The sequence below is a fragment of the Ciconia boyciana genome, chromosome 2 (genome assembly GCF_034638445.1).
Source record: "Ciconia boyciana chromosome 2, ASM3463844v1, whole genome shotgun sequence".
Taxonomy (NCBI): domain Eukaryota; kingdom Metazoa; phylum Chordata; class Aves; order Ciconiiformes; family Ciconiidae; genus Ciconia; species Ciconia boyciana.
Window position 1 is genome coordinate 112108065 of NC_132935.1, and position 22353 is coordinate 112130417.

Here is a 22353-nt window from a genome sequence, read left to right on the forward strand (position 1 = left end):
AACCCCACACACTCTGTTCCACTTACAGGTTATTTTCCTGAAGTACCTTGGATTACACATTTAGCTGCACTGTCTTAAAATTAATCTACATTACTGAGGTGCAGGGTAGGATTAACATTCAACTTCTGGAGTAATTTGAAGAAGGAGGTCAACAGATTAAGCCCCTTCCCCAAAGCAGCTTCCCTTAAAACTGGCATCATACCAGCTTTTGCACAGATGCATCTCAAATTACATGCACACACTATATACGTATGTCTTGACATATGTATGCACATATGTATGTATATTTACACACATATAAAATAATCCACATTGTGCCTAGTACTATTCTGTTCCAGAGGAAGCAAAGGTAAAAGTAGAAGGGAGGTGCGGGAGAACGGAGCAACAATTAAAACTTAGTTCTCATGGACAGATATTCATCTAACTCACAAACCAGAGGTTTCCACTGGAAACATAAAAACCAGAGCGCTCTGTAATCTGTCAGTTCTCACATGAGCTGGGAGTCTCAGGGGCCTCTGTAGTAGCCATTGAACCTGACCTCCACCCAGGTAGGGTCATTTTAAATTTGACTCTTGGCACACACCCAAGAAAGGAAAGCATTCAGAGGCAATTTGCTTTTGTCAGAGTTCTGCTTTGTTGTCATTTGGGGAAAATGTCACCTAAATAAAGAGGAAGATACAGAAGGCACCGAAACTTCCTTTTTTGTAAAGCGAACACAGTAGATGTGCAGATGTCAGCAGTGGGAGGAGAAAGAGGAAATAAGAAGCTGGGGGAGCCATAGGAAGTGGAGGAAGATGATGGGGACAGGACAAAAAGAGCATAGCAGGAAGAGGACCAGAGATGGGAAAGGGATAACACCACCAGTAGCAAAACAAGTACAAAATACCCTATAGGCCTATATTCTTCTTCCCTGTGAATATCCTATGACCTAGTGATCCTTGCAGCATTGTACTTATTTCCCCATAGAAGATGGAACTGAAAAATACTCCCCCTCTCCAGATGTCTGGGCCAGCTTTCTGTAATTCCCTCCTCTTGCCCCAGTACGAGAGCTGGGTCTCTTGGAAGCAGCATACCACTCCAGAGTGGCCTACCTTCCAGTCCCTTTTATTAAGATCTGACAATCTCTGTGGATATGTGAATTTATCCTCCCCTACCTGCTCTCCCCCTCTCTCTTTCCTTTCATGTGTACTCTACAGAGGGAGTTGAGATGTTGTCAGCAGACAGCAAACTGGGGTGAAGAACTAAGGACAGATGTGCTTCACTCTTCATTTCTGTCAGGAAAGAGAGAGGATGAGAAAATTCTTTCTGAAATGAATGGAGCAATTCACACCTCTCAGAGCTGTTGTTTCAAGCTACATTTATATCTCAAGCCATATACATCTCCATCGTGTATTCTCACTCAGCTCAAAACATCCAACTGTGATGAACAGGTCATTTCACACCTTTCTGAAAAGTCTTCTGTTTAAAGGTCAATTTCTTCTAAGTGCTATATAATCCCCATGCTTATCTAACTGCCTTGAAATCTGGCATGGTTACTGCAGGTGGTGAGTAGAATTATTGATCTAAATTAGAGGTCATTTGAGTCAAGAATTCCCAAGATATGGCCTTTTTTAAAAAAACAGCATTCCTTAACATTGACCGATTGTACCAATGTTTCTTTTGCGCATGCATATAGAATAAACCTGTGGCCAGAGTCTCAATTGCTTAACATTTACCCTAGCAAATGAAAGGCATCAACTGTCTCATTGGTATTCAGAGTTCAGATGTTTTTAAAAATTTCAGCTCCACACATGCAGTGAATTAAACGCTTAAGACTTCAGGGAGTTCCTGACCCTTTGAGTAGGTCTGAACATCTCCTTCTATTCCTAAATAAAACCTGGGAAATCCTTGTCCTTAAGAGGAGGAGGCTAACAATCCTTCTTCCTGCACTTACTAAGTGCTCAGAAGTTAGACATGAATTGCAGTTAGTACATTTTGAAAATTAAGAAAAATAGGAAAAGAAAAGGTAAGTCATACCTCTGGAAATAGTTCAAAAGAGATAAGAGGAAGCGGACAGATTAGATGTCAGGTCAATGGAAGGGGACAGGTCAATGGAAGCCTACCCTAGGCTCTGGTGGGACCTCAACTCAGTAAGATTATAACAGCATCAACAGCTTGTAAAAAAAGTATGCATATGGGTAGTGTGCAACAGCAGTGATATATGCAAGCAACTGCAGAGTACCAAGTATCTGCCATACAAATGGTGCTTAAAATACCAATGACTTAGTGGAACCCAAAGGATGTATAAACTGAAAATGGCAGCAAAAGAGGTTGGGGGAAAAAGAAGGAAACACAACTATGTGTTTCCTCTCATGTGCTTCTAGTTCACTGTAATCACTGTTGAGATGTTGAGACACAGACCATATCTGTGAATCTTTTCACAGGCCTTAGCAGCAGCAACACTCTCAAAGGATTCCACTAGAGGACCATAATTCTCATTTAGGTTTCCAAGCATGTACAAAAGAGAAGGAACATTTAGTAATCACCAGATTCCTATACATAGATGCAAATTTCTACCTGCTTTTTACTGCTCAGCCTGGCACACCAAACAAGTTTGCTGACTTTTTCCATTGCAACATAACTGGAAAAAAGCTGCCTCAAGTTGTATGAAACCTGCCTGGCACAGCATCAAAATCAGACATGGATGAACAGCCTGACTAGATCCTAGACTTACGTTTCTTTTTGCCTTCCACCACACAAAGGAGGGGCTCATCTCAACAAAAGTGACTATAGTAGAACCCATGTCAAGAAAATCACAACTCTTCTAAGCTGCTCTAGCTCATGTCTCCGCAAATTCATTGTGAGTCGGATAGCAGTGTACATATAGTGAGTGAATGGGAGGGTCCGCAGGTGTTTCTTTCCAACTAATGCACCTTAAGTTTATATTTTCCATGTGCCGGAAGCTGCAATACTATCAAGCAATCAGTGATTTAATTAAGGTATTTTTCAGTGAAATTCTGCCATTACTATTTTGTCGTTTCCCTTCATTTCTCAAGGGTTGACATTTTTCAGCACTGAGAAACTATTCATTTAATTCTCTAAGTAACTTCAAAAATTAACCCCATATAATTTCACAAACAACTGTGCATTAGTGAATAAAAGCAAAGTTACCATGGAATGTGTATGGAAACATATTTGACCTCCATTAGAATGCCAAAGGTGTTTGTTACAGTTAGTGTTTTAAAACTGAATGCCAGATGAATTCACAATAATATGACATAACAGAATACTATCGGAAACGACTACTCCAAGTGTGTATACAGTCACATACTTGTATATAAATGACACAGAAATTCAGCCTAAATGATGCTAATAAAACAGAACATAAACTCTGACAAAAAAAGACATAAAGAAGTAATTGATAGAGCAATGAGGTAATCTGATGAACTAATAGCTACAGATATAAAAACAAATTTGAATTCTGGTGACTGAGTCAAAGAACAACTGTTCCTTGAACTTTATCTTCTTATTCAGATATTGCCCATAAAAAACAACGTGCATTCGAAATTAAACACAAGCAACAAGCTATTAAGTAGTTGATCTGTGTATGGCAAAACAGCACTCTCATAAGATACCAGAGTACATCAGATAAAGGCCCTATTAAATGAAATGAACTCCAAGTAATAAGTCAACATGAATCAACTTTGAATCTAAGATTAAGTGTCAAGAATGTAAGAGCTCAAAAGTAGGTCAAAAGATAACTGTTCTCTTTCAAGGGCTTAAAACTTACAGGAAGAGTGGGTTCATCTGTGCTATCACAATACATTTGTTATAGGAAGGCAAGTAAAGATGAGTTCCAAAAGTTCATCATGAACAGTTGTACCATAATTATTTGAAAATGCAAAGTGACCTGGTACTTCAGTATTTCATCGGGGGCAGGACACCTGAAAATGGACAGGTCAGACAGAGACAAAAGTGCAATTGCAACAGGAAGAGGCAAAATCACTCTCTACTGTCTTTAATGCAAGGTGATTCTGGTTCTCAATATCCAAAAAATGTGTGGGGTTGAGAGGAGGGGGAGGGGTGTGCTATTGAAACACTTTTCTCAGATGGAATGAAAAGGGGAGGCATCTGACTTAATGCTCCTAAAAAAAAAAAAAAAAAAAAAAAAATTGCTTGAATGATAATTGTTACACAGTTGTTGACAAAGACTCATACAGGCCAAGTGTCAAAACGATAGTGTGACTTTTCTTGAATCATTGACAACAGTAGATATACTGCCTTTTCTGCTCATCCCCTGAAGTATGAAGCGTTGCTGAAGCCACCTTTGGATAGCTTCACCCAGATTTTTTTTTTTTTTTCCTTATGTTATATAAATTTATCATCCTCTCCATTAAACAGAAGAGCACTCCACAGAAATAAGGCCTTCTCAAACAGAAAGAGGAAGATAACTAAGCTATTTTTGTCTCTCAAATAAAGGGTTCCTGAGCTTCCTCTTAAATAATTTTTAATTAAGGTATTTAATAGGATGATTCCCATGTAGAATACTAAGCACATATCCTTTTGATTTCAAAAGGATTGACCCAGGAAGAATTTGGGGAACACAGTACCACAATATAAAACCATCATTGAGGGAGTAGCATCAAGTGGAACTCCCTTGGATACAGCAACTCTCAGTAAAAACTTTAAAGTCCCAGTCACAGAAAAAGCAAACGGTGCTGCAAGCATTTTATTTCCAGGAGTTACATTCATCCAGGAAAGCAGAAAGCACTGGCTGTTTCACTAAAATTCAAGTTAATGGTTAAAAATAAGTTAAAATGCTTTCTGAAAACTTAAATCTGTGGTCTGGCTTCTTGCTAGTCCACACCATAGTCTGTGTGCAAAAGGCAGTATATTTAACATCAGTAAGTGTTCTCAGTAAGCTTTTTTTAAAAAAAAAAAAAAAAAAAAAAGCTATCTCAAAAGAGTAAAGTAAAATTTTCACATGATGAGAGCTTCTTATACATGACTATTTGCATTAACAGATTAAATGTCATTTCCTTCCTTTTAATTAACTTACCGGGTTGACAATATGTCAATAAGTTCTTTTCTGTTCTGGACTCTGAGTGTATTAGTTTTGTATCTGGAATCCTTACTAACTTCAGGCAAATTCAGGATCTAAGTAAAAATAAAGGTGAGTAAGAAATGTGCTTTGCAGGAGATATTTATATAGCTAAGGAAATTCATTACCGATTTAAGATAGCTTTCCAAAAATCCCTACTTCTCGTTAATCTTTTAATATAGATTAGGAAATTAAGAAAAGATAATGCCTCCTGGTTAATGTTACATAACAATACAGAAAAAGACAGAAATTAAACTGAAGATCCAAATCTTAGTTGACAGCTTTCACCATTAGCTAGGAGAAATTCTTATTGTAGAAGTTTGTAAGTTATTACCGTGAGGTTGGAGAGATCCGTGGGATTATCCTGCACTAAGTTATATGTCACAGAAAAAGAAATATGACTGTACTTCATATGCTACACTGAGAAAAGCTATGTCTAAGAATATTTCTTTCCACTTCAGTAATTTCTGTCAAAAAGGCAAAAATTATGAAAAGGTGTTTTTCTATTGAAATGTCATAGTTTTTCTTTATGATTTCTTCCAAAATAATTAATAAAGAAAATTGGTGGTATATCCTCCAAGAAAGGAGAAATGTATCTTCTGTCTGTAACTCCCACCTGGCACATTAGAAATTTAACCATCATGCAAAGACAATGTGAATTATACTATAAAGGGAATTAAATGTGGAGAATGAGTCTTAGAATTTTGTAGAGGCATTTATGAGACAGAGTAGCTGTGTGGACAATCAATACTTACTATATAATTTATCTATTCATGCCACAATGTATTTATCTAGAACATAAATAAACAGAATGAGTTGCACTTCCCAAATTTAATAAAATATATCCCAATAACATCAGCTACAGAGGAAGGCAGAATAGAAGCTTACAAAGAAAGAGGCTGTCACGTATTCTTCATGTATTTTTACTCACTAACACACACTCAAGATCAATTTTACTTATGATGAGTCTTATAATCATTCTAAACACACTACATTTTTTTTACAAGGCCATTTCCAAGATGGCTTACAAAAAAACCAGTACTGGCTCAAAGCTGAAGTCCCTGTAGCCCATCATCCTATCTCTGCCTGTGGCTGAGTGCTGATGCTTAGGAAGAGCTTAAGAACAAGGTGAGTACATATGATACTTCCTTAATATTCATCCAAACTCCAGCCATCTTTAGATTAGGGCATTTCTGAGTTGGAGCTGTTTTCTATGCATTTAGCAATCCTCAATGGATTTTTGTTTTATTAACATGTTCAGTCACTCCTTGAATCCATATGCCTACATACTACCACATGTAAGTGGTACATAGATTGGTGTCAATCTCTCTGATACTTGCCTCAAACCTAAAATTCTACTAATTCCTCTGAGATTGGTTCAGACCAAGGCTGCTATCATTTAACAGCTCCTCACTTTGCTGGAGTGAATATGAATACAGCTTCCCTTCCAAATGAATAGCTGTTGACGACTTAAAACCATCAGCAAAATAGGTATTCTTTCAACAGATATTTAGAGATTTTCAAAACCGATAGTCACCTTTGACATAGTTGTCACCTAGAGTGACAAAACTAAGCATGGAAACCAAGGTATCAGCATGTTATGTTAGAACAATGACCATATTACATAACTTTTCTACAGATTTTTATCTGCAAGGTAACATAAAACATCAATCTAGCATCTTCCATCAACACTTAATTCACAGCATATTTTCTCTTCCTTCTATGTTTACAAAATCTAGTTTATGAAAGTCATAACATATCATAGTCTAGCTTTAGAAAATGTTCCTCTTTTCCTATCTGAAAGTTTAACAATAATATTGGTACCCCCTTAAACTTATCTCCTCTTTTTAATACTTCTATTTTGGAGTTACAAATCATTGCTTTAGAGAAAAAAATCATGCAAGTTTGTTTAAAGTAAATGATAGTGAATACTTATTTAAGAGAGCTTAAAAAAACAAGAAATTAATCAGAAAACTATGGTTCCCTTTGATGAGTTATATGAAAAACTATCATATGGAGTTGCTCACTCTACTGTTTTAATTAACGTTACTGACTTCAGCTTTTACTTAATGTCCATCTGTTGTAAAGCTGCGTGTCTATATATGTTCTTCTCAATTTTTTTGTGACTAACAAATGCACATTTGAGAAGTTATTCATTAATGTGCCATTCATCTTTCTGCATCATGCTGCCAATGTTATTTTCTTTATTTCACTGTGACCACTTGGAATGAAAGTGATGTTCTCCATTTCTAGGCCTCCTTCAAGATCTAAGATGCACATTCAGAGTTTACACTCTCTGCATTTTGTCCCCCAACACTAGCAAACCTGTTTGTACTCTCCTTTGCTGTATACAAAAGCTGTCTTCTGAAGGCTCTTGCTCAGTATTCCTATTTAGACCGAAGCAGCACACATCAGGATGTGCTTTTGTAACACTTTACCACTATGAAATGCACTTCAGCCAGCAGTGTTACAAAGTTTTCCTGCAATTATCCAAGTCCCCAAACAAGCTACAGTTAGTTGTCATTGATTTTGACAATATCACAGTGAATTATTCCAGTTTTTTCTTTCTGCTTGCCTGAAAAGATATGGTTGAAGCAGAATGTTTGCAATCGTTTACAGCTTGAGCCAGCTGTTACCTCTCTAGAATATGTGTCTTCAGGGCAACAGCTTCCATACAGGCTGTATTTTTAGCACCAGCTCATCTCAGAAAGGTACTCTACTAGCAATTCCAACATTTGAATTAGTGGTCTCTGTATTTACTAAAGGTTCACCAGGGTATTGCAGGCCTTCCTGTAATAAAGTCCTCTTCCTTTATTGGCTCTCCCACTTCACGGTGTTTTAAGTTCCAAATCACCTTCGACTTAGCACAGAGCATACCTCTATCGGGTTTCACAGCATTCCACTGACTTCCACATCACTCCATTTCTGGGCAATTTAACGGTCCAAATCTATACCTACAATAACTCAATAAGGGTAAAAAGACCGTTCTTTTTAAAAACAAATGTGATAACTGGTTTGTAGAAAAATCTAACCATTACCCAAAACTTGAACTATTTTTCTGGGGTTTTAATCCCTTTGAAATGTGAGCAATCATCATTTTTCCATGTTCTGTACCTCCTACTTTCAATTCTAGAAATACCAGAATACCTTTATAATGATGAAACAAAAAAACATCAGCCTGCAGACTAGGGCCAATATTCATCTCAATTTTAGTCCTACAGATTCTGAGGTAACACCAATCGTATAAATGTTGCCTCGTCTTCCGGAGTAGCATTCACTCCTCACTGATTACAGAGTATGTAGCAACAAGTCACACAGTCTCTCAGTTGCACCCTGAAGTGAGGTGAATGCATGGTCTGAATTTTTAGTGCCTTCTAGCTCACACCATGGTGTCAGAACCTACTGAGCCAGATCTTCAGCTCTGCTTTACTCAAGGATGGCAGGAAGACCAGCATTTGGTACGTAATTCTTCAGGTGATAAAGCACCAAGAAGACATTCACAGCTATGTCCTAGGACTTTCTGCAAAGACTTCCCTTATGAGACTTTGATAAAACTGAGTTGTGGCAGGTAGACACTTATTCAGTCATTAATCTTCATTCCTGTTAAGATAATGACCACATTATCATGGTTGGACACCTGTATGAAGAAAACCCACTGAGAAAACTTTGAAGAGGTTAACTTGCTACCTACTGAGAGCGCCAATTCAAGCAAATGAAACCAGACCCCTCCAGATAGCAAGGTGGGGATATGTAGCCCAAACTACACTAAGAGAGAACCACAACTTCACTCTCCTCTTACTACATATTCTAGTTATTAGTTGTGAACATCCATGGAAATGTGAAATGTCTGACATGAACAAATGGAGGAAAATAGTGCTCAGTTTCCTGAGGCTGCCAGCTCGTTTAGAGTGTGATTAATTTAGGCTAAATATCCAAGTTCCCAGAGAAAAACCATAATGGCAGGAAAAATGTAGACCTCTCATTTTAAAAAATGCTGTCTAATGCTATATGCAAAACTCCTCTTGTCCTAGCTTACATGTTACTAGGGTCTTTTGTTTGGAATGTTGCTACACTTTATTTAAGAACAATTGTTTCCCTACAACCACTCCTCTTTTAAAATGTATTCACTGTCTAGGGAAAAGCAATTCCAGGTATTAAAACAACAAGAAAAGAGTATATGAAAAATCCAAAACTATTATACAACTTCCCAAGCTACCATCTGTGAAAACAGAATTGCCAGTGTCATGTCCCTTCAGTTCAAAATAATGAAGATACCAGATTTTGAACACAGCAGTCCTCTTTGAAGATTTTTTTCTTCAACGTCGTATCTCTGCACCACTCCGAAGTCAGCCCACAGTCCTGTAATATTTCTTTTCTAAGAAGTCTGCAAGTTTCTCTGTGAGCACAGACCAGCACATACTAGTGTTCAAAAGGACTACGCATTCAGCTGCTGATTAAAGTGGCACAAGAACCATCCATCCCCTAGCTTTGCTTTGTTAATAGCTGTGCCTACCACGTATTTTGTGGAGAAAGTGTCACATTTCTTCCTGAAAAAGGCACCAGTGTGAATTCCGTGACATTCACCATTCCAGAACTGGAAGGTTGTTAGCTTGTTCATTTTTTTAGCTAATTAGCTGTGCAGCTGCACAGACTTCAAAAGGGGTTCAGCACCCAAGTTTGGGAATTGGGGTGTTCTGAATACAGAGGCAAAGCACAGAACCCATATCAGTCTCCTAAACTACCAGCCAGAACCCCAGGGTTAGAATTTATACTCGCTACTTATTTTCACAAAAAAGGGGAATTAAGAAGTAATCAGTAATTTTTTTCCTAGTCAGAATGGAAACTATTACATGTTTCTGTACTGTCACCTAACACACCATTACCTTGCACACAGTGACAAACTGCTGATCATTTCCAGCTCCCACCACGATGTAGCCATCCTTGGTCTTAAAAGCCTGGAAGAACAAAGATAGGTGATAAGCTGTAACTAAACTATAAAATATTAGCACATTTAAGCAAAAACTTGTAAATAAAGTTCAAATTACTTCCTTAAAACATTTCCATTCAGATCCAATCTCTAGTTCTATAAAAGTGGCTCAAAGTCATCCACAAGGATGGATGTGGACCTTTTGATTTTTCTAGAGTTGAGAAGTTATCTTGGTTAATATTTTATTTGCTGAAAATGTGTCTTGAGGCATCCTGAAACTTTGCAACTGTGACCCACACTCACAGGGACTGAGAAGGATTTACCAGGATAACACTTGCCAGGAGTTATTTATTCAGCTTCACTCTTAGCCTGACTGAGAGCAGACAGCTGCACTGAGGTGTCACAGACCCTGACCAACTATGCAAAAAAAAAAAAAATTGCCAAATAGCAATGACAAGTTAGGGACTCTCATGGGGATGAAAGGGATAGGCTGCATCTTTCCAGCTCTTCAGCTGGAGATTAAGCTATCTCCTTGATCAGTGGTCTCAAGATTGAGCTCTTGGAGAAAATGGAACTTCTTTTCCAGCTTTGAGGATTTATTTTTTTTCTTTTGACTTCATTACAGTGGCCTTACTGGCACATTTCATGGTGAATAGAACATTTAACTGGGTAGGACGTAGCACCTTTCATTTCAGTCTAAATCATCTCCACTTAAATTTTCACTGGAAAAAAGAAAAAATTGGCATCATCCTCGATTTTTACCATTGTGTCAGGGCATCTTCTGAAATTGGATAATGCAAACAGATTCCCCTTTCCTCCACACCTCTTCCTTATACAAGGGCATGTAACTGCAGTTTCAGTCATACGTGTTACAACCACAATTTTCCCAAGCATTTGGGAAAAACTCTTTCGCTATTAATTTGACTTCAGTGCAAGCGGCCAGCACAGGCTGGTGCACTAATGGTGACAAGGCCTTGTGATACTTTCTTGCAGAGAGCAAAACTCATCTTCCATTCTCAGAAAACATTTTTTTATGAGCTCTCATGCCCTGATCTAAAGCTGTGAATTCTTACTATAAATTTTGGTAAAATAACACACAAATATAAGCCCTCATGTGGGAACACTTTAATAATAAAAAGTCTTCTCATGCCACTGTGGCTTATTCTTGTTTACAAACAGGAATATGCTATTCCAACTTGCAATCTTTCATACCAATACAACTACTTCCACACTAAGACTCTTTCACCATTTGGTGTAGTCAAAGCTTTAAAATTGGATATGGAAAATTATGTCCACTGAAATGCAAGTAAGTGTACACCCTACTTAGGATATCACTTGTTTGCTCTCATTTTGTTTCATTTCCTGGTAAATAGTATTGGTCAGTGATACAGTTTAGCAGTTTATTTTTCACACATTTAATTAAGCATGTCAGTCTAAGATTCTTAGCAAGCAAAGATGAAATTCAGCAAACATTTAGTCCCAAGCATGCAAAAAAAGTTGCACTGACTTGGCCCCAATACAATAAAAGTCTAGAAGCATACATAATATAAAGGTACTGCATACTCACACCGAGGAAAGCAATGAGCACAGAAAAAAATGGGGAAAAGAATACAAAAAAGAAAGTTGTATATGAGTGCATCGACATTTTTTAGATATATATGTTCATGCAGATTTCTGTCTAAAACAATCATAACAGAGCCTGATCTAAGAATATGTAAGACACTTCCCCCCACACACACATAAATGGCTTTTAGTAGGAATAGTGATGAACTAAAACTGTCAATATAAACTTACTACCTTTAGTTACAGGCAAGATCTGTTTTCTGAACACCCTGCCCAAATCCTGACCTGTATTTGCTGATGCTCTGAATTCTAAAACCAGCCACACACATTTTACACAAATTATGAGCTAAACACTTACACGTATCTGTGTGCATATGTAACACAATATAGTTTTTATTGGTGCGACCACCTACTACTTCCAGTAAACACAAATTAGAAATTCTTTTACACATTGTTTTAAACTTCTAGTCTGGGTGCCTATTACAGATTGCAAAGCCTACAATATATGTCATATATACTTAGATACAGATGCTCTTCCTCCACTCTCCAAAATATATTTAAATTGGTAGTATGGGCAAATCTTAAAGAGTTTACTATTTATCAGCAACTTCTTTTGAGACTAGCATCTCTGTAAGAAGACTGCAATCACACAATAGCTGCATACCACTATGAAACACGCATCTGTACCCGTGGGCTGCCCATGCAGCAGCGGAAGTCACTCTAAATTTAAGGGCCTGGTTATTAGCATTTGTGCTTCAGTTGCTTTGCGGAATGTGTGGGAAAACTGATTATTCTTAATTGCATTGTATGTCTAAAAAGCTAAAACAACAGTCATGTCATCCTTACACAACAAAAATGGTATCATAATAAATGCAGCAGTGTCTTTTTCCATGAAGCTTAACTCAAATGTCTTTGGCTGCTATTTTAAGCTTCCCATTACAAAACAGCTGATTATTTGCCAGTCATTGCTGCTGATAAAGCAGAAACTTCCAAATGTTATTAGCACAATATCGATGCCAACATTTAAGGGTGATAACAATGGTTTTATTCATCACCCATAACTGTACGCACACTACAGGTTACCACAGGTTACTGTCTGGTCACAGAAAGCTTCACAATCTTATTATACAAAGGAGAGTAAGGGCAAAGCGCAAACAGATCTTAATGAGATTTTGTTTTGATAAACTGCTGTCCATCACATCGAATCATTTCACATTAGTGCAATAAAAGGCACTACACACACAAGGCAAAAGTCTTTTTTCCCTTCCCCTTTTTCTGAAGAATGAGGTCTTCTGATAAGGTTCTTGAGACAACAAGCATAATTTAACCTGCTACTCCCATGTGGTATCCTGAGCAATAGGACATCACTCGGTGAAGACAAGAAACAAAAACCAGACAAAAAAATTAATCCACATCTTATTCATGGAAAAGGCAGAGACAGATTGCATAGCATCCAAAGGCATAGCTTTTCAGTATGGTGTAAAAGCTTAGGGGTTTCTAGGAAGATAATCTGTAAATTCACACTGAATGATACATATAGTACATGACATCAACATATGTGTGTTCAAAGCCAGATCTCAAAGTCCAGTGTGCATGCATCAACACGTCACACTGACTAATGGATGTTACAGGACCTCATTAAGACTCAGCACTTTTCCTGAGTCTTAATCAGAGATCGAATCAGAATTCGATCATAGAACACTGTGTATACCTGAGATACTTTGTGTACTGAAACATTTTAACCGCCCTAAACACATGGAGTATAAATTCTATTCACTTTCAGAAATGTTCTAAGTGGTTTACAAGTGTTCTCCAAAAATGCTACATAGACTATACAATACAGATGCAGGCCAAACTTAACCTCAGTTTATTATCAGAGCAGACAAAGACTTGCTGAGATAATGTGAGGCCAAACTAGCCAGTCTTTGCACTGCTCTAAGTCAATAGCCTTTCAAAATTTGCCAGCTTTGACGGTGTTAATGAAAGACGGTCAAACTCTTGTATTTATTGCCTGCTTTATGAATTTTAAGCCTATATATGCTATGGCAATCATCAATCATACATAAATATCTTTGCATATGTTTCAATTTGCATGTTGATTCCACAAACAAAACTTTAAAATGTAAGGGACCACTTAAAAGATATGCCAATTCCAATAAAATGATCAAAAGTCCAGGTCAGTGTTCAGTATTTGAATCCAAAACACAGAAATCAAAACAACCAGAACATCTGCTGCTGCCTATGGTGATGCTTTACTCCCATCCATCAGGTATTCATACACATTCATAAGATCTCCTCGGGCCTCCTCTCCAGTCCTTCAGGATAAACAGTCCCAGCTCTCTCAGCCTCTGCTCATATGAGAGATGCTCCAAGCCCTTAATTATTTTCATGGCCCTTCACTGGACCTGCGCCAGTATGAGCACATCCTTGTCCTACAAACCCCAGCAGTGGACCCAGTTGTGGACCCATAACTGGATTCACTGGTTATTCATCCTCACGGGTCCTAAGCAGAGGGGAAGGATCACCTCCCTTGACCTGCTAGCAATGTTCCTCCTAATACAGACCAGGATGCCCTCTTTGTCACAGGGGCACACTGCTGGCTCATGTTCCATTTTTTGTCCACCAGGACCTCCACGTCCTTTTCTGCAAAGCTGCTTTCCAGCCAGTCAGCCCCCAATCTGTACTGATGCATGAGGTTATTCCCTACCATGTGCAGGACTTCAGATTTCCCTTTGCTGAATTTCATTAGGTTCCTGTTGGCCCATTTCTCCAGTCTGTCAAGGTCCCTCCGAATGGCAGCACAACCACCTGGTCTATCAGCCACTCTTCCCAGTTTTGTATATTTTGCAAACTTGCTGAGGGTGCACTCTGTCCATCATCCAGGTCACTAATGACCATGTTCAACAGTACTGGCCCAGTGTATCCCTGGGGTTGCCACTAGTGATTGGCCTCCAGCTGGACTTCATGCCACTGATCACAAGTCTTTGAGCACAACAGGTCAGACAGCCTCATTCCATTCCCCATTCCACCTCAAAAATCTAAATCTAAATCAGCACTGTTGAGGGAGGGCACAATGAGGGCACTTTATGGTCTAGTCTCAAAAGCTATTGGCAGATCAAATCCAGCACACACTGAAATATAGCTTCCAGCCATCACCATTAGTAGGCAGCTTCCCAGTGCCACAAGGACTGTCAAGGTCAAATGCAAAGGATGCAGGTGCCATCCAGGCAGAAACTAGATGTCAATTCTTCAGAGACTTCTCAGGAAGAAGAATTTGGAGGCCAAACAATACTTGGAGAGACCAACAGAACAAGCATTGGGTTTTTGAAATTGGAGGATTACTCCATATTTAGGAGAAGTTAATAGCTTTAATTATATGAACAAGCTACTGATTATTTTAATTACCAGTTACCATATTGGCCCCTTTACTGATAATGGCAGTCAATGATCAAAATATTTGAAAGCTTCCAGGCCTCCCCTTGGAGGAAGATTGGCACTACATCAGGTATGGTAAAGGGGGTGTATTACTCGTCTTTATAAGTTTTCCTATCTGATGTTCCTATGTGAATAACAATTGGGATCTGTAAAGACACTTACAATCCCTTTTCACTGGGAATAGCTGATGTTAGATACCCTTGGATTTGAAGTATCTTGGAAGACGGCGCTACCTTTTGATTCATAAAGTTGAATCATAGCATCTCTAAAAGCATCCAATGATGGATTATGAGGGGAACAGCTGAAGGCTTGCGGATACTCACTATGTATTGGTGAGTTCTGGAGCAGGGCTTAAAGAGTAGTAACTTTTGAATGCCTTCTAACTGCTGTTGGTTTTACAGAGCAACAGGCTGATTGCTCCAACTGGCATCATGAAGCAGCTTGCTTAAGATTCTGGAAAGATGCCATCCTTTTATAAAGGCTAGATACAGTATTTCTGTAAGGTACGTGTTTGTCAGCACAACAGGGAGCGCTCAAATGGCATAAAGGGAGAACACTCCTCTGAGCTCCTTCCCAAGGTTGGCATAAGAGCAAGCAGCTTTGTGTGAAGGCTGAAGGAATCTTTGGGACCAGCTCAGGACAGTGCAGAACAAAGACACCTACTTGAGAAGTCTGTAAACATAAAACCAGAAAAAGCTAAACCAATATTTTCAACCAAAGCTTTGAAACATATCACCAACATTTTTTAAAAAGAGATTAATTTTCATATGCCACTCCTTCCTCTCCCCTCCATCTTCCCATTTACAGCAGTCTCTTCACTCACTTACAGAATCAGCAAATCATTACTCAGTAAAACACTATGTGACCATACATAGGTCTCCATTAATGTGCTTGAAGTACTTCCCTGGTATTAATGGGTGTGGTCAAAGAGAGAAGCTGGTCTCTTGCAGGCTTGGAACCACAGAAAAATTACAATATTACTTTTAATTTATTGCATAATTTGTCTTCAATTACACTTTGAAGTTTCCAGTGTGATATTCCATTCAATGCAAAGGTCATTTAAGGACAAGCATTCTCTAGTCTTAACGTAGATTAAAGGCTGCAATTAAGAAGGTGATGTATTCAGGATTTGACTGACCTGTACACAGGCTCTCTTCTCCTGCGAACGAAATTTATCTACAGCATATGTTGATTTTTTTCTCTCTCCAACCTTATCCAACTCTGGTTTGCAAATACATTAAAGAGTAGGAGATCCTCAGTTTTGCTGCAGATCCAGAACGGTTACATTCCTTCCAGATGGGATAAACTTGGCACATCATTTCTCTACCTTTCCACATTGGTTTGAATAACGTTAGCTGTGCCACAGAACCATGGAGTAGCCACATTCTTTTTTCTTTCAAGGGAAGGGCACAATCCTTTCATAACAACTTAATATTTAATTACTGTAACAAATGGGAACAAGACCAAGAAGTTTGGTCAGCGGTAGTTCTGAGCAATACATATACATCATAAAGACCACACACTTTGAAACTATTTGCCTACTTTGCACTCTCTTCCAGTGAAAGCAAACAGTAAAAATAAAAAATGTAAATTTCATGGACTGAATTAATGCTCAATGCTCTCACTGAACAAACTGAAGAAGGGCATTCCACACAAAGATTTCACTTTTTCCCTCCGATCTTCTCAACCCACACTACTTGTCTCTCTCTTCACTGCCATGTTGCAGGACATAATATCCTACAACTTCACCTACCAGACAGATCAGTATTAAGAATATCTGCAATAATACTCTTGCAGAGAAGAGAAGTTTGACTGGATGCCATGAACTTGTGGGAAAGGTGTTTATGATAAGATTGGCAATGATTACTTTGGTCTCTGAGATGAGGCAGAACACCAGCACTGATGTCAAGCACACCACAGACTACCAACCAGGGAGACCATGCACTTCTACAGAACCCACAATCCATTAGACAATTTTTCTGACCAACCTTCAAGTTCCATATATGTGTGAGTACAGAAAAAATGACTTTGCCTAACTGATCCAGGAGCAAAGCAGATAAGGACCATTAAATGTGCTCTGAATGCACCTTACTGAAAGGGGCAGCAAAGTTAACACAAAATCACAGCATCAGACAGGGATATATATCTACACTTGGCATTATAGTGTATTACTCTCAACACTCACTCAGGAAGGAGGACAGCCTAGTTCTGCTCTCCAGACCATGTCATGTTTTTATCCAGTTGTTGCCTAATGCGAGAAGTATAATCTGCTGGGAACAGACTGCAACCAAGGCCTCTCCAATCCCAGCTCACTGTCCTAAGAAATAGGTTGGAGACAGGATCCCTCTCTCACTCACTCTTCTTCTGGTTACATGATATTACAGAATCACAGAATCGTATAGGTTGGAAAAGACCTTTAAGATCATTAAGTCCAACCATAAACCTAACACTACCCAGACCACCACTATACCATGTCCCTAAGCACCTCATCCAAACATCTTTTAAATACCTCCAGGGATGGCGACTCAACCACTGCCCTGGGCAGCCTGTTCCAATGCTTGATAACCCTTTCAGTGAAGTAAAATTTCCTAATATCCAGTCTAAACCTCCCCTGGCACAACTTGAGGCCGTTTCCTCTCGTCCTATCACTTGTTAGCTGGGAGAAGAGACCGACCCCCACCTCTCTACAACCTCCTTTCAGGTAGTTTTAGAGAGCAATAAGGTCTCCCCTCAGCCTCCGCTTCTCCAAGCTAAACAACCCCAGTTCCCTCAGCCACTCCTCACAAGACTTGTGCTCTAGACCCTTCACCAGATTTGTTGCCCTTCTCTGGACACGCTCCAGCACCTCAATGTCTCTCTTGTAGTGAGGGGCCCAAAACTGAACACAGTATTCGAGGTGCAGCCTCACCAGTGCCGAGTACAGGGGGACAATCACTTCCCTACTCCTGCTGGCCACACCATTTTTGATACAAGCCAGGATGCCATTGGCTTTCTTGGCCACCTGGGCACGCTGCTGGCTCATATTCAGGCAGCTGTCAGCCAACACCCCCAGGTCCTTCTCTGCCTGGCAGCTTTCCAGACACTCTTCCCCAAGCCTGTAGCGTTGCATGGGGTTACTGTGGCCCAAGTGCAGGACCTTGCACTTAGCCTTGTTGAATCTCATACAATTGGCCTCGGCCCATCGATCCAGCCTGTCCAGGTCCCTCTGCAGAGCCTTCCTACCCTCAAGCAGATCAACACTCCCACACAACCTGGTGTCGTCTGCAAACTTACTGAGGGTGCACTCGATCCCCTCATCCAGATCATTGATAAAGATATTAAACAGAACTGGCCCCAACACAGAGCCCTGGGGAACACCACTTGTTACCAGCCGCCAACTGGAGTAAACTCCATTCACCACCATTCTTTGGGCCCAGCAATCCAGCCAGTTCTTTACCCAGCAAAGAGTACACCCGTCCAAGCCATGAGCAGCCAGTTACTCCAGAAGAATGCTGTGGGAAACCATGTCAAAGGCTTTACTGAAGTCTAGATAGACAACATCCACAGCCTTTCCCTCATCCACTAGGCGGGTCACCTTGTTGTAGAAGGAGATCAGGTTGGTCAAGCAGGACCTGCCTTTCCTGAACCCATGCTGGCTGGGCTTGATCCCTTGGTTATTCTCTACATACCATGTGATAGCACTCAGGATGATCTGCTCCATCAGCTTCCCCGGTACCGAGGTCAGGCTGACAGGCCTGTAGTTCCCCAGGTCCTCCTTCCAGCCCTTCTTGAAGATGGGCGTCACATTAGCTAATCTCCAGTCACCAAGGACCTCCCCAGTTAGCCAGGACTGCTGGTAAATGATGGAAGGGGGCTTTTGCACTGTTCATTTCCCAACTGACTAGATGCAATATATAGATTTGTAATCTAAAAGTATCAGTTGGGCATACTATTTACCAAAAATACTTTCATAGCTGTTACTTCATATTCAATAGTGCAATGAATGTTAACTTTGGATTGCATACCCTTATTTTTAGACATGAGACTTTTCTCCCAATCATCTCAAAGAACATATGCTGCAAGGAAATGAAACCATTTTCTTTGTTTTCTAATGTGAATGCAATATACATCTAGCCTCACCACCCAAAAAGCCATTTAAAAACTCCTGGAAGAGCAGTAAACAGCTTTAAAGTGGGAAGCTTGTCACTTTCCCATATTTCTAAAATTTTAAATACCTAAACTACACCTCAATTAAAAGTAAGTTCTCTGGTATTGTAAACTGGCATTAAAACTGTTCCTTGCCATTGAAAAATAAAATATCAGGCACAGAATCACATTCTCCATTGCCACATTAGTTTTCATTAGTTTTTCAACAATTAAATTACACACACACAGACACGCACACACAAAATAAATAAACTTTAATCACAGTATCACACTGGAGCCAGTGTAATTAATGTTGTGTCAGCATTTCCATTTAAGCCACTATTTTCAAGAGGTTTATAGCATAGCCATAAAAATTCAGTTAGGCTGAAATTAAGCAAACAAGGTCTTATACAGCAAGCAACATTTAAGTATATATACAGACAGCAGCCAGTTACTACTTATATGGGAATTAAAATAGACGCTTACTGATTTTAAAGGGCACTGCAGAGCTATTTTTTTGAACAATATTTTTCTCAACATTTATAATAATCTCTCAAAAGCCTGAATCCAAGCTATGTTTCCTTACCCCTTTTCCTTCTCACACAATAGTTCACACAATTTCTTCCAATTTTGGGATTGTAAGCATTGTTTTTTTGTTTCACTTTTAAAGTAAAAGAATGCAATGAAAACATTTATTTTGAAAAACAACACACATGACCACCGTCTGATCCTGATACAGGCCTCCAGGCATTACTGAAGCAGAAATGACAAATAGTTCTTACACCTTCCAAAAATCATAAGATATAGCTGTCTGGAAAATCTGAGTACTCAAATATGAGGTTTTAAGAGTGCTATTTAGAATTTAATTCTACATGAGGTCCTATTTCTGTTTTCAGCAGAAATCATCAGAGCAGGATTTGTCTCTTTATTTCTGTTCTTTTTCCCTCCCTACTCTTTGGCTTTAAGTGATGTAGTGGTACAATTTCCAAAGGTGAGCTTTGTAATACTGACTACCTTTTTGGTAACTCATACTGAGCCAATCAGCCTAGCACTTCAAGCTGCAGACAGATGACCCAGTGCAAACAAACGAGAACTCACACTGGGCAGGCAGTGCTATTAACTTAAAGGTCCTAATAATGTCCTGCTATAAAGAAGGCACTTCAAAACACCGAGATGAATCATTTATGAGTTTCTCTGACAACCAGCCAACCGAGAAGAGCAAGGGATCAAATTAGCACTATGCTGATGAAAATCAGCAAAAACACCAGTGAGGACATAACAATTACAGGGGTACAAAATTGGCCGCATTTCACAATTTGGCACTTTCACAACTTAAAATAAACAGCACTCATATTTGAAATCTGCCATTTAGCTGCAGAACAGGATGGACAAAGGCAGGAGAAACTCCACTCCATTCTGCCAAAGTGCCTGTGCCCTGTTTTGGAGATTTTTTTCAATTAATATCTCTCTCAAACAGTATGTGATCCTATGTACTATTCGGTAGACACAGTATGGTGAACTAAGGATGGATTTCAAATATTTCAACCTTGACTCTTCAGGATCCTTGATTTGTGGTTTTAAGTCAGACTTTAAGGTTTATTACATGTTGTTTGTTTTGGTTTAAAACACTATCTCTAATCAAGGATTTAAAAAATGAACTGGTCAGACATCCAGGATGCACACTATTTAAAGTCCTGATTTTATGCCAAAAAAAACATTGCCAGGCCACAGGAATAATGCTAGTGAGATCTATTTAAAAAAACTGAAAAATAACGCTTGATGAGTGGAACACTTACATATGTCTAAAAAAGTCAGAAGTCCCTTTCCTCTTCACTTTCCTGTAAATTTCTATTAGATTTCCTTAAAACTATAAAATTCAGACTTCTGCTTTTCTCTAATATTCTTTTTTTATCATTCCTCATTAGCCTGAGAAATATTGAAATATAGTATCACATTACTGCAATTACAGTCTTTTATCTACCTCAAATTTAGCATTATTCCAATTTTTAAAGTTTGAAAATCACTACAGTTAGAAATTAAAATATTACACCTTTTGCCAATTTAAAACTGTGCTGACCAATATTTAACCAATTTTTTATTCTAGCAACTAATAAGTCGAATTATCTACTGAGAAGGAGTTGAGGAAATCTACATGGTGTAGCTACTATTTTGGTTTTTTAACAAAGACCTTTACATCTATGGCTTGTAGAGTGCTTTTGCGTAATAAACTTAACCAACCTTTAGAAAATAACTTGTTCTGGAGAATCAACACAATATAAGTATGCTTCTATTATCACAGCCTAAAGTCTACATCAGATTTTATCCATGTTTGTACAAAATCATCTCCTTGCACCCCTCACAGCCCTCCCCCCCGCCCCAGGTCTGATGGACATAGCTATGCCAGTAAAATGGTGGGAGAAGGCAATAGGAGACAAAAGGAGGAGAAGTAGAAAATCCCAGCTTTCAAAAAAGATCCCACATTTTTCCCCTGCAGATTCGAAAGGAAAAAAACCTGAGTTTCCTCTTACAGGTACATCATGCTGTTCTTTAACAAACATACTTGATTCTTATTAATTGCTAGGTTTTTTTCGAGGTTTCATCTTGCATTATGCTATCATAATTTTTTTTTTGGCTCTAGGTTGCTGAGGGACAGCCTCTCTCTCATACAAGAGAGTATGAACACCCAAATGACAATTCTGATTTAATCTTGGGATAATTATTGCAGTCTGGGCTTATTTAGGGCAGGATTCTGACTCTGAAGATCGCCCAGTGCCACAGAGTTTTAATTTCCTGACACGACCAGCCAATTTACTTCCACTGTCAATCTAAACTCTTACTTTTCACTTTCTTAAAGAAATGCCCAATTACAAACCACAGTGGCAATTTAAAAGGCTAAGAACCATGACTATATTCATCTCTGCCGAACACTGTGACATCACAAAGAGTGCAAAATTAATGCATTTTTGCCACAGATAATTGCCGTAAGTTGATACTGAACACTGTACCTCAGTCAACTAACAAGTGAGCATGAACATATACTGCTTCCGCTAGTCTTTTGCAAAAAACAGTTTTACATATTTTCATAATAAATAATTTACAGAAACTAAACCAAAGCAAGTACACCCAGCACTGCAATTAAATTTAATGTCAGTCACATGTAGTCAAAGAAGTTTAAAGCTACCCAGCTACTGCTATCCATATACCATAGCACAGGTACAGTCTA

At 38.9% G+C, this 22353-nt stretch overlaps 1 protein-coding gene across 12 annotated transcripts in view; it reads right to left on the bottom strand.

The window, feature by feature from the left end:
- SUGCT (succinyl-CoA:glutarate-CoA transferase) overlaps positions 1 to 22353 on the bottom strand; it is a 336110-nt gene that overhangs the window by 201475 nt on the left and 112282 nt on the right. For 9 of the 12 annotated variants that reach the window (XR_012041116.1, XR_012041117.1, XR_012041119.1 and 6 more), the window contains 3 exons: positions 9964 to 10035; positions 9356 to 9439; positions 5039 to 5136 (listed from right to left, as the gene is read on the bottom strand). Coding sequence is in view for 8 of the 12 variants with exons in the window: in XM_072853549.1 (XP_072709650.1) it covers positions 5039 to 5136; positions 9356 to 9439; positions 9964 to 10035 (254 nt within the window). In the remaining 4 variants the exon portion in view is untranslated. The remainder of the gene's footprint in view (positions 1 to 5038; positions 5137 to 9355; positions 9440 to 9963; positions 10036 to 22353) is intronic. The other 3 variants (XM_072853552.1, XM_072853550.1, XM_072853553.1) reach the window with 1 other exon arrangement.